Source organism: Gossypium hirsutum, chromosome A06 (assembly GCF_007990345.1).
Source record: "Gossypium hirsutum isolate 1008001.06 chromosome A06, Gossypium_hirsutum_v2.1, whole genome shotgun sequence".
Lineage (NCBI taxonomy): Eukaryota > Viridiplantae > Streptophyta > Magnoliopsida > Malvales > Malvaceae > Gossypium > Gossypium hirsutum.
Window position 1 is genome coordinate 80049028 of NC_053429.1, and position 12664 is coordinate 80061691.

Below are 12664 nucleotides of genomic sequence, written 5' to 3' on the forward strand. Positions count from 1 at the left end.
CAGGTTGCTGTAAACACATGCTCCTTCTGAGCTTGCATGTCCTCAGCTGGTCTAGCTTGTTGTAGAGCAACCTCCATTGGTTTGCCCTTGCACACCTTCTCTACATGACCAAACTGCTTGCACTTTCTGCACTGAATATCTGGCCTAAACCAGCAATATTTTTCTGAATGTGTTGTCTTCTTGCAGTGAACACATGGTGGAAACACCCTTTTTGCTTCATCTCTTCCTGACTTGGCCTTTCTATTGTGCCAAGGCTTCTTGCTTTTTGCACTCATACTTGAGCCTTCACTGGCTTTAGCCTGGAAAGCAGCTTCAGGATTCTCCTTCTGCCTATTTGCCCTCCTTTGCTCAAGTGCATACAGGGAGTTTATCAGCTCAGATAATGAAATGGCTGATAAGTCCCTCGAGTCCTCAAGTGAAGAGATTTTAGACTCAAATTTCTTAGGGAGAGTTGTAATGACCTTTTCAACAACTCTGCTCTCTGTGAAGTCCACTCCCAGGAGCCTAATGCTGTTGACAATGGCCATTATCCTGTCTGAGTACTGCTTGATGGTCTCAGACTCCTTCATCCTCAAATTTTCAAAATCTCTCCTGAGGTTGATCACTTGCTGTTGCCTTGTCTTGTCAGTCCCCATGAACTCCTCCTTCAGCTTCTCCCAGGCCTGTTTTGGTGAGTCACAGGCCATGATGCGAGTGAATATCACATCAGAGACTCCATTTTGCAAGCAGGCCATAGCCTTATGCTTCTTGGCTCGCTCCTCAGCATGCTGCCTCTTCTGTGCTATGGTGGGATTGGCTCTCAATGGAGGTGGTTCAGCATCATTCTCAATCACACTCCAAAGATCGTATGCCTGAAGATAAGTCTTCATTTTAACTATCCAAATGTGATAGTTTTCTCCAGTGAACACTGGTGGAGGTGGTGGAGTGAAACTCATCTTGCTAGACTGAGTTTAAGTGCTTCGATCCTTTTTAGTTTTAAGCTTTGCTGTAGATTTTAAATTGAAATCAACAGAATGCAAGCAAAGGCCCCTCAAAGACTCGGGCTCATGATACCATTTATTGGGTTTTTGACACACTTTAACCGGGTAAAGTAAGGATTTCAAACAGAGCACCAGCAGCAACGTATTATACCCGGATAAAATATGAAGGAAAAATGCTTGAAGTTCAAGCTTTTTAGCTATTGTTGGGGATTTTTGACAGCAGAGGAACGGAGCAGAGGAAGAAATACAGGACAGAACATGACAGTATTTTTACTTGCTCACAAATGTGCAGCAAGGGAGCTATGGCTTCAGCTCGTTTAGCTCATTCATTCAGTTAGAAAAACAATACATTTATAGATAAAACACATTACCAAATACTACCTACTCCTACTTAGTAGCCTAGGGACTTACTAAGCATTACTTGTACACATCAATAAGCTGAATTATCAGCTGAATTATCAGCTCAATCATCACCTAAACCCATCAAAACATCAATAACTAAGTTCATTTTCAACCAAACTAAACTAAATTGCAACTACAACAGTCAACATGTTGCTGCAGCATGCAGCATGCATACAAGCCGTATGCACTCAACAAAAACATAACAGTAGCATGGATGGCCAATTTCCAACACTCCTCCTTGGACTCCATGCTACAAATACCAGTCATTCATCAAGTTTTTTGAACTTGGCAGCTCTTAGATGCTTTGATTCAAGCTGACCAATTCATTTTCAACCTTGACCTCATTCACAAACAACAAATCTGACTTACACACTTGACTATCCCAGTCTTTTGTGCCAGAGATTTGTTCACCAAATGGAGTATTCTCCTCCTTCACAGCCTTGGTTGACAACTTGTTTCTTCTTGCACAAACAGTTCCCGAGTATAGTTGCTTGCCTTCATTCTGCCATTTTGGCTTGCAACTATACAACACACATTGAGCTTCCACATGTTGCTGAACTCACACCTTTGACAGACTCACATCTTTGCATATTGTCTTCAACAGGTGTCTTCATCAGCTCTGATACCATTTGTTGGAACAATGGCAGTATGCAACAAAGAGATTTGCAAGCAGAAGCAAGAGTAATCGAAGCAGAAAAGAGAAAACAAGCAGAGCAGCAAGAAAGAAACTTGAATGTACAACAAGAATTGTAACTGAACATTTTTCATTTTTTTCATTCAAAATTTGAAATAAAAGGAGTTACAATTTGTTCATTTGACAGTTACCTACTAATCTAACTGCCTCCACTAATTTACAACCAATGTAAGTTTAAGTCAAATACAAAATGAGCTGCCATATCAGCTTTTACATCAGCTATCTAATCACTAACTTAATCTTGCTAACTATTAAAGCTAGTTACAATTAAATTGAACTAAATTACATCAAAACAAAACAGCAATGTCAGTTGCTTCATTTGGTCCAAAAACCATTCGTGCGCGCCAAGCAAAATGAGCTGAGCTCGATAGCTGCTGGTCTCGACAGTAGCATGCTTCTGGCTCCATGTTGCATTACAGTCCAGCTTTCAACAATTTCATTGAAAAGTGTCCATGCATTTCATATTCAGGCGACATGTAACCACTAAAATCATACAACAAAAATGAAATAGTAAGAACAAGTTTGAAACCTATAGCAGTTTTCTCCAAACTTAGCATACCGAATTCTTACTATGTTCCAACTACACGTCTGGTATCCCCTTCCATTTGGTCTCCTCCAAATATTCTAGCCATGCCGAAATCAGAAATTTTCGGATTCATTGCATCATCAAGTAATACATTGCTCGCTTTCAAATCCCTATGAATGACTCTTAACCTGGAATCATGGTGGAGATACAACATTCCTCGGGCAATCCCACAGATAATTTCCAAACGCTTTTTCCAATCCAATAGTGATCTTTTTGAGTCATCTAAAATCAAAAGTCAAATTTTAAAAGGAATCATGCATAACTTAAAACAAAAGTTGTTAGCATAAGGAATCAACAATTTGAAAGAAGACATACCGAAAATGATAAAATCTAAGCTTTTATTTGGTAAAAATTCATAGATTAACATCTTCTCTTCACCCTCAACGCAACATCCTAGTATCCTTACGAGATTCCTATGCTGAAGTTTTGCAATTAGCACAATTTCATTCTTAAACTCTTGTAGTCCCTGACTTGAGGAATTTGATTGATAGTCTTTTCACTGCTATTTCTTTTCCATTTAAGAGCACTCCCTGCAAATACAAAGAATTTTCCTTTAAGTACAGATAAGGAGTTTTATTGCACGTCCACATGTTTTTTTTAGAGAAAAACTACCTTGTAGACAGGGCCAAAGCCACCTTGCCCAAGTTTATTATCAGAAGAGAAATTATTAGTGGTAGCAGCTATGGTGCCCAAATCAAAATAGGGTAAATCTCCATTTCTTCTGCTCTCATCAATCTCTCTTTCACCTAAAGAGTCTTTGAATGAGGTAAAGCTAAAGATATTTTTTCTTTTTCTTGCTCTTCCTGCTGTCAATTCAATTGCAAATTATATCCTATGGCAACGATTAAAATTTGAATAAAAAAACTAGTACAGAAAAAGTGTGAGACACACCTCTTCTTTGCCTTCTTAGAAAGCAACGCGAAAGGGCCATTAGTATGAGAAACACTACAGGCAAAGAAACTATTATAATCGCAAGCACTCCCCTGTTGTGAAGTAGACCTTTCTTTGTATACCGAGCTAACATGTTGCACATATGATTGCATACGAAAGAAATCAATTAAAAATTAGAACACAGAAAAAAAAAAAACAACACCACGAGAGTAAATAAAAATCTTTTAAAGAGATCAATACTTTTATTTAGGATTAAAATGAAATATGGTCAAAGTTGATACTCATATAATTAATTAATAGGTGTCAAGTTATGTATAACTAAGTTATGCACTATAAATATATCAATTATATAGTTATATTTTAAAATCAGCATAAATAAATGAATGTAATTATCCTAATAATAACTCTTACTTTTTCTTTCTAAGGTGCACCTAAAAATAACCCATTCATTATATTTAGTGCTTACCTATCTCATTTTTATCCACTCGTATGTATAGGTCTTGTCCCGTATAGGTATATTACCTCGCATCCATCAAATCTCCATGCCAAGTCAAGCAGCCAATCCCTCTTCCAGTCTCTGAGTTTGCACTAGCATAAGCCATGCAAGAACAATTTCTCAAGCACTTTTCCTTGCATTGTTTCAATCCTATACTCATGTTTACAACTGCCGCAGAAGTGTCAGGCACCTTCGCATGTGGAAACTTGACGAACCCTTCTCCATTTCCACACATGGAGATACCTCGCTTCCTCACGCATCCTCCTGTCCAATCTCCTATGAACCATCCTTCGGGTGATTTGGGTTGGAATCCTGGGAAACATGTACATTCGAAAGCACCTGCGAGATAAGGGTTACAGTAACCATTTGGCCCACAATGCCCGTAAAAATCACACAGTTCCGTTGGAGCCGAATAAAAAACAATCCAACGTTGCGCTTCATTGTTCCATGATTCTCTTTGCAAAACTCCTGTTTCCTTCGCTAGCGTTCTTGATATGATGGAGCTATTTCTCACATCAGAAGAGAACGATACTTCATAACCAGTGTTGACAAATGTATCTTTAAATATGAAGTTCTGTGTCATTTGAGGTATACCACTCCATCTTTGTCCGGTCCAAGGTCCGCTTCGCCACCATGGAGTCGAACCCTTGTACAAAAACATCTGAGGAGACCCGTTTGGGTTCATCCTGAAGGAATAGTTCCCAACCCCTGGATCATCTGTAGACTTCCAAGACGTATATATTAGGTTCAGACCGGTTCTAAGATTCAACCCAATCTTTTGAAATGAAAGCCAATTATTTGTTGGATGGTCAAAACTCTGCCACAGTACCGCCTTTGTGGTATCATTGCGAATCAAAACAAGATTTCCCGAATCCAAAACTTGAGCAATACAATTGCTAGTGCCTGCGAGGGAAATGTTTGTGGACCAGACAGGAAGTGTTTGGTTTGTTTGGAACAGGACAAGATTTCCTCGACGGTCGATAGAGAAGACCCCTGAAGTATCATTAATGGGATTCTCTCTGTTAGCCACCCAAACAACGGTCTTCTCCGGATGTTGATAATACCAGATGCCAACATATCGATTACTAGAACTGCCAGGGCTGAAAAATCCTAGTGCAAAAATATTGCCACTAGAGACCATCACTTCATCGTTATCTTTAATGAAGTGATGTTGCGTTATGGTGTCTGAAGAAAAGGATAAGTGAGAAAGAAAGAAAATAAGCAGTATTTTGAGAAGCCATAAAACAGGATTCATCACCGCTTCAGTACATGCTTCGGGTGTTCCGGAACAATGATATATATTGAATTGCTGAAGAGAGCAGTTGGGATCTCAGTGTCGCATTGAAAAGTGGATGGTCCCATTACGTTAATTGCTGGGGATTTTCAATGAGTGGTGTTAATCTCTTAAGCATTTATTTCCGTTTGGCTCAACCGTTGAGAGATTACCGAGTCAAGGCAAGTCAATATCTAAACTCCGTCTTACAAATGTTCTGTTCTGAAAATTTAATACGCGTAACTGGTTGACGATTATTTTATCTTCCATAATTAGATTTTAGAAACATTCAATTTCAATCTTGTTAATTGGTATGTGAAAACAATTATAGCCACCATTTTCCCCTCCTACTTGAAAATTTAATATTTTCTCTTGCAATATTAGGGATATCTAATGAGTTCAACCATCAAGCATCAAAAGTCTTTCAATTTCTACTCGATTTGGGTCAAATGACTTTGAAAATTTTAATAGTGATTTAACTATTGTTTTCTCCTGCATGTTTATGAGTCAAGTCAATTTTTTTTTTCAAAATATTATTATTTTGATTATTTTTTAGAATGTATTGTAGGTTATTTTGATTATTGGTGAAAAATGTATATGTACCGGGACAAAATTAAGAATGGTATAATATAAATGAATGCTAGTTAAAGAATTAAATAAAATATAACAAGCGGTGATGATCTAAATAAATAAAGTAAATTATATTTGAGTATTTGAGTTTTAATGAAGAACTGATAAGTAAGAGGAATTAAATTTTTATTAGTTGTTTAAAATGTGTAAGTAATAAGACTTTGTGAAAAACTTAAATTTATTTATTGATAGGATTACATCATTGTACCAAATTTGAAGATTGTAAAGTTATTGATCTATATTAGCTTATGTTAATGCATTGGAATGTACATAAAAGCTTAGGATAGTTGAGGTGTTTCTAATTACATTGGCCTATGTTCTCATGTGTTACTTGAAATCATGATGGAATTTTCTACTTAGTTAAGACTTGATTTTTTAATTGGCATAACCATGTTTATGGGATGAGTTTGTGCTTGAATGAAGTTTAAAATAGTTTTAAAATAATTTGAAACTCATGAATATAATATGATAATGTTTGGGATGATTTAAAAGTATTTTTTAACTAATTTTGAGGTTCTCTGTATTAAGTCCTAAAACTTAGCCGTATTGAGACTTGCAAGTCAATAGCTAAAAAGTTATAATAAGTCAAGTCTCAAGATTTGCAAGTAAATAGCTAAAGGCCAATAATAAGTAGGCTAAATTTCAAGCCTTGCCCAGATGCAACTTGTGTTTTTAATCAGTTTAAATCCCAAGACTCAATTTAATGTTTTGAGTATATCCAAACTTGAGAAATGATTTGAAATTATTTTTAAAATTTGTTGAAACTTTGTAAATGTTGAAAATTGGTTTAAACATTTTATTAAGATGTGAAATTGATGTTTTGTAAAAAATATATATATCACTTACCTATGTGGATTATGATGAGACCAGATACAATTAAAGCAAATATTGCATCCAAGCTTACACTAAGACATCGAGATATTTCTAAAGATTAGATCATCATGCGATGATGTCCCGAGCTAGATCAGCATATAAAATGTCATAACTCTAACATATAAACCTAAACCAATGAAGGTTCTTGCAAATGATAGTTTTCCTTGCTTTTAGTTGTCTACTTTAAATTTTCTTTTTTACAGAGGACAATAACTTTATTACGAGATAATTACATATGTAGTTTCCAGCAGTATACATCGTAGCCAAAAGTAGTTACATTAACTTTAAACAAAGTTCGATAATTAAAAAAAGAAAAGAAAAACAGAGATGGCTGAAGTTCTAGCGAGCTTGAACCATAGAGAGGGTCACATCATTTGTAGATTCAGTTCGTTCACTATTCAATATCTCGTCGCCTTTGTGACTTGTCTTTACTGTAAATGCAGGTTGTTTTGGAGATGGAAGAGCTGTTTCGTTGCTCAACATAAACACAACTGTAGACATCATTGGTCGATCTGTTGCATGTTCTTGTACACACAATAGCCCGATCTGAATGCATTTCAAAAATTCATTGGCACTATACGAATCACCGAATACCGAGTCAATTATTTCAATCGCTCTGTCTTCTTTCCATAACTCCCAAACCTGAAAAAAGGTTGAATCATTATTTGAGTGGAAAATTTTGAGTTAATTGCTCATAAATTGTGCTTTAAATGTGGTTACTTACATATCCAACCAGACTTGAAGAGGGACTATCAGGAAAATAACTGCTGTTCTTTTTTCCGGTGATAATCTCTAACAACAGGACTCCAAAGCTATAAACATCGGATTTTATGGAGAAGTGCCCATGCATTGCATACTCCGGTGACATGTAACCACTAAATTCATATAACAAAAGGGAAACTGTAAGAACTCGTTTGTAACCAGTAGCAGAAGTTTTATCCAACCTTTGCATATAGAATGCTTACTATGTTCCAACAACACGTTTAGTATCTCCTTCAATCTCATCTCTTCCAAATATTCTGGCCATGCCAAAATCTGAAATTTTCGGATTCATTGCAGCATCTAGTAACACATTGCTTGCCTTCAGATCTCTATGAATGATTCTTAACCTTGAATCCTGGTGAAGATACAAGATCCCGCGAGCAATCCCACAAATTATTTCTATACGCTTTTTCCAATCCAACATTGAACTTTTTGATTCATCTGGATCCAAAATCAGTTTTGAAAAGGAATCATTGCATAACTTAAAATTGCAGTATTTGGCTTAAGTATTCAATGATTTAAAAGTGATGTTTCCAATAGCATATGAGAAAGAAAGAAAAACGTACTGAAAACGATAGAGTCTAAGCTTTTATTTGGTAAAAATTCATAGATTAACATCTTCTCTTCACCCTGAATGCAACATCCCAGCATCTTTACCAGATTCCTATGCTGAAGCTTTGCAATTAGCACAATTTCATTCTTAAACTCTTCTACTCCCTGACCTGAGTACTTTGATAATCTTTTCACTGCTATTTCTTTTCCATTGATGAGCACACCCTACAAATACAAAGAAAATTCCATTCAGGAATGGACTAATAGGAGTTCCATTGCAGGTCGACGTGTGTATAATTATTTGCTAAGAGATTACCTTGTAAACAGCACCAAAGCCACCTTGTCCAAGTTTGTTATCAGATGAGAAATTATTGGTGGCTTTAGCTATGGTGCTGAAATCAAAGAAGGGTAAATCTCCATTTCTTCTACTCTCATCGATGTCCTTTTCACCTACTGAATCTTCGAACAACGATGAACTTGTAAAACTGAACGCATTTTTACTTTTTCTTCTTCTTTCTGCTGTTAAACACAATAAATATCATGATTAAACCAATTTCTAGTCTCCACTCTCCACAAAGGCAAGTGGTCTATTTAGTAGCGAAAATCTTAATTGGCATGATTAAGACGGGAAAAATAAACGGTTTTGACAAATAAAAACAGTGGAAAAGATGTACGTACCTCTTCTGAGTCTTCTCACCAAGCAACGCAACAAGGCGACAAGAATAAGAAACAATACAGCAGCAGAAACTATGGTAACTGCAAGCACCCCCTTCTTTCGAAAGAGGCCCTTCTTTGTAAACCGAGCTAACAAGATGGGGATATGATTAGTTTTTTATATATTAATGTAAATGGAAGAAACCAGTTTATTCTGAAGGTAATTCTTGTATCCACTCATAAATTTTTACCATTAATTAAACAAGCATGGCCTAACCATAGTTATACAGTTCTTACGAGTGTTTTGACACAAACAAGGCCACGTAGCGTAAAACATTTTCGCCCAGATGTGGGGAAACGTTTAATAGGGAAAAGGACCAGAGATATTTTAAGAGTAGATGTTGGACGCAAACAGAGAATTGAATTTGAATGTGTAGGGCAGGTACCTAGTTCACTGGCATCCACACGTATGTATAGATCTTGTCCCGCATCTGCATATGTTCTAGCATCAATCAAATCCCCGTGCCAAGTCAAGCAGCCAATCCCTCCGTTGATCTCCGCGTATGCACTAGCATAAGCCACGCACGAACAATTTCTCAAGCACTCGTTCTCGCATTGTTTCAATCCCATACTCATGTCTATATGTGCCGCCGAAGTGTCTGGTACCTTCAGACGTGGCACCTTGACGAACCCTTCCCCTTTTTGGCACGTGGAGATACCAGGTTTCCTCACGCATCCTCCTGCCCCGTCTCTTATAAACCATGCTTCGGATGACTTGGGTTTAAAGCCTGGGAAACACGTGCACTCGAAATCATCCGGGTGATCGGGGTTGCAGTAACCATTCGGCCCACAATGCCCGTAAAAATCACACTGATCCTTTGGGGCCGACCAGAACCCAATCCAATGTCGCGCTTGGTTGTTCCATGTGAACCTTTGTTGAATCCCTGTTTCGTTCGTTATCATTCTTGTGATGAAAGAGGCCTTCTTCACCCCATACGTGATCGATACTTCATCTGGAGTGTTGACAAAAGAAACATTAAATATGTAGCTGCTTGTCATTTCAGGTACACCACTCCATCTTTGCCCGGTCCATGACCCGGTTCGCCACCAAGGGGCGGAACCCTTGTACAAATACAGTTGAGGGAAGCCGCTCGGGTTGATCCGGTAGGAATAGTTTCCAATCCCAGGATCATCGGGAGACTTCCAAGACGTCAAGACTCGATCCACACCTGTTCTGAAACTCCACCCAAGTTTCATAAACGGAAGCATACTGTTTGTAGGATAATCAAAACTCTCCCACAGTACCGCCCTTCTGGTATCATTTTGAAGCAAAACAAGGTTTCCCGAATCCAAAATTAGAGCAATGGAATTCCTAGTGCCTGTGATGGACACGTTTGTAGACCAGACAGGAAGTGTTTGGTTTCTCTGGAACAGTGCAAGATTTCCTTGGCTATCGATTCTGAGGATCCCTGAGTTATCTTTAATGGGACTCTCCCTGTTGGCCACCCAAACAACTGTTTTCTCTGGAATCTGATGATACCAGATGCCAACATATCGATTCCTTGAACTGCCAGGGCTGAAAAATCCTAGAGCGAAAATCTTGCCACTAGAAACTATGACTTGATTATCTTTGATGAAGTGATCTAGTGTTATGGTGTCGGTAGAAATGCAGAGATGGGTAAGAAACAAAAGAAGCAGCACGCTAATAAGCCATTTAACATGATCCATCACTGGTTCGGTCTATGATTAATGTGTTCAGACAGAAGAAAGATATATATATTATAAATTGATGGAGTATATATTATAAATTGATGGAGTAGTTGGGATCTCATTAATAAGTGGAACCCCTAAATCTGACGGACTATGTCAAGCATTGGTGTGACAATGCCACCTTTTATACTTTTCAAAATCGAAGAAATAGAAAGGTGAAAAGTTTATCGCTGGAAATTTGTTGTCGGTTTGCTTGTCATGCCAGTTCTGTGATCTTTAAAGTTGTGAAAATGGCTAGCACTTCCCAAATTTCAACCTTGGTGGAGGAATTAGTTCCACCCAAACAGCAATCATTGCTCTAAACATTTGCACCGGACGTTTTGGCTTTTAACTCACACCAATGCATGCCTTTACGCATAGGAAATCTAAGCACCAAAAGTCGTAATCCTTCATTTGGCTATAAGAAAGCTTTGGACCACCAAATTTAATGAAACGAAAATGAAATTAGCAGCCGTATGGCTGAGTTTTGATAGCAGCTTTTTTTGCTTATCATGAGCACTAATCTGGCTGTCCCAGATGATATTTTATTATTTTACGCTGAAAACTGATTGTAACCTTTGGTGGGTAAAAGGATGAAAATTATGTTTTCTAAAAAAGACATTAAATCATAGGTGAAGTGTGAAAATGCTTACGTAACAATGTTCATCAATTTCCAATTTGGTCATTAGATATTTGATTTATTTTACATAATGATTCTTAATTGTTCATTTAAATATTTTACGTAAAAAATATTAAAATATAAAATATAAAAACCCAACATGTGGCCACCTTTTGATTTAATTACAAATTTTAGGAACTAATAATTTTATAATTTATTTCAAATTAAAAAAAAATTCAAACAAATAACTGATATTATTAGATAAAAGGTAAAACTAATAGTGCAATTGAAAAAAAAATAGTATTTGTTCATTATTTAGGACTTACAAAAATTTTATTTTTAAAAATTTAAATTTGATAGTGTAATTTTTAGATAAAAATAAAAAAGATAGTTTTAAAATTAGAAATGGAATTTGTATTTTTATTTTATGATAAAAAATTTTATTTAAAAATTTATATAATTTTACAAAATTAAAATAAAATATTAATATATTTAAAATAAAATACTTACCAACAATTCTTTGGCTAGCTTAGAATGTCTATCTCTATATGTTCCGGCAAAAATAAAAAATAGTAGGTTGCATGGTAGTCCTCCCAAAGAGATTTGGTTGTAAGAGAAGCCATTTTCTATATATTTCTTCTTCTTTTTTTCCACTACTAACTAAATGATGTTTGTAAAATTTGTAGTGCAGATGCACCTTAGAATTTCAAATGATACAAAAAGCCCTTGCGGGCAAAGAAACCTCTGGTGAGATATCCCACTTTACATTTTTCTGGGCTAAATTTGATTAATATGCTTTTTTTTTAATATGGTCTTTAGGTCGGTTTTAAAATTAATTAAGGAAATAGGTCGGTTTTAGGAGAGAGAATATGAAAACGTACCCAATTACACATATGATAGAAGAGCTCGTCCAGTTGGACACGCTTTCCCTTAATGATAAAATACAACAGCTTTTTGATCGTTACCGCGTCAAATAGTTTAAAAAAATTTTAAAATCTCCCAACTGTAATTTTTTCTTTAACATATAAATAGCCCTTCAAATTTCATTTTTTTCATTCACATCATTCTCTCAAACTCTCTGAACCCTCTCAAGCTTTTTATTCAATATTTATTTATATTTTCATTTAAAAATATTATTATTTTTAATTATATTGTTTTTTATTCGTTCGGATTAATTTCTCGAAAATGGACACATCTCTAATCCGCTTCAATGACAACCATATTTACTCCACCCAATTACCAATGGTAAGACGAAATTTAAAATTTCATTTTTTTAATTATGCTAATAAATTTTTTTGATAAGTCTAAATATTCTTTTTATGTTATAAGTAGGCAGACGGTCGTGTGCTAGAGCCTTCGATCCCTAAAATTCGTGGGTACCAGCAAGAGGCTGGATTCTTGCATGCATCTTGTATGCAAGGGGATTGCAAACTTGATCTCACACTAATCAGCGTGTTGGTAGAAAGATGGAGGCCTGAAACACACACTTTTCACCTTCCATGA

General features: G+C 36.3%; 1 protein-coding gene and 1 pseudogene across 2 annotated transcripts; both read right to left on the reverse strand.

Moving 5' to 3' along the window:
* Nucleotides 1-2111: 2111 nt before the first annotated feature.
* On the reverse strand, nucleotides 2112-5304 carry LOC107962156 (G-type lectin S-receptor-like serine/threonine-protein kinase RKS1; annotated as a pseudogene).
* Nucleotides 5305-6925: 1621 nt separating this feature from the next.
* Nucleotides 6926-10858, reverse strand: LOC107962155 (G-type lectin S-receptor-like serine/threonine-protein kinase At1g11410). 2 transcript variants are annotated; one of them, XM_016898417.2, is made up of 7 exons: nucleotides 9240-10858; nucleotides 8818-8943; nucleotides 8456-8655; nucleotides 8154-8364; nucleotides 7791-8028; nucleotides 7550-7700; nucleotides 6926-7467 (listed from the first exon to the last, which is right to left on the reverse strand). In XM_016898417.2, the coding sequence occupies exons 1-7, from the start codon at nucleotides 10519-10521 to the stop codon at nucleotides 7165-7167; spliced, it is 2511 nt and encodes an 836-aa protein (XP_016753906.1). In that variant the 5' UTR covers nucleotides 10522-10858; the 3' UTR covers nucleotides 6926-7164. The 2 variants fall into 2 exon arrangements, with proteins under 2 accessions (XP_016753906.1, XP_016753905.1); XM_016898416.2 differs by having other exon boundaries at nucleotides 8456-8658.
* Between the last annotated feature and the right edge of the window lie 1806 nt (nucleotides 10859-12664).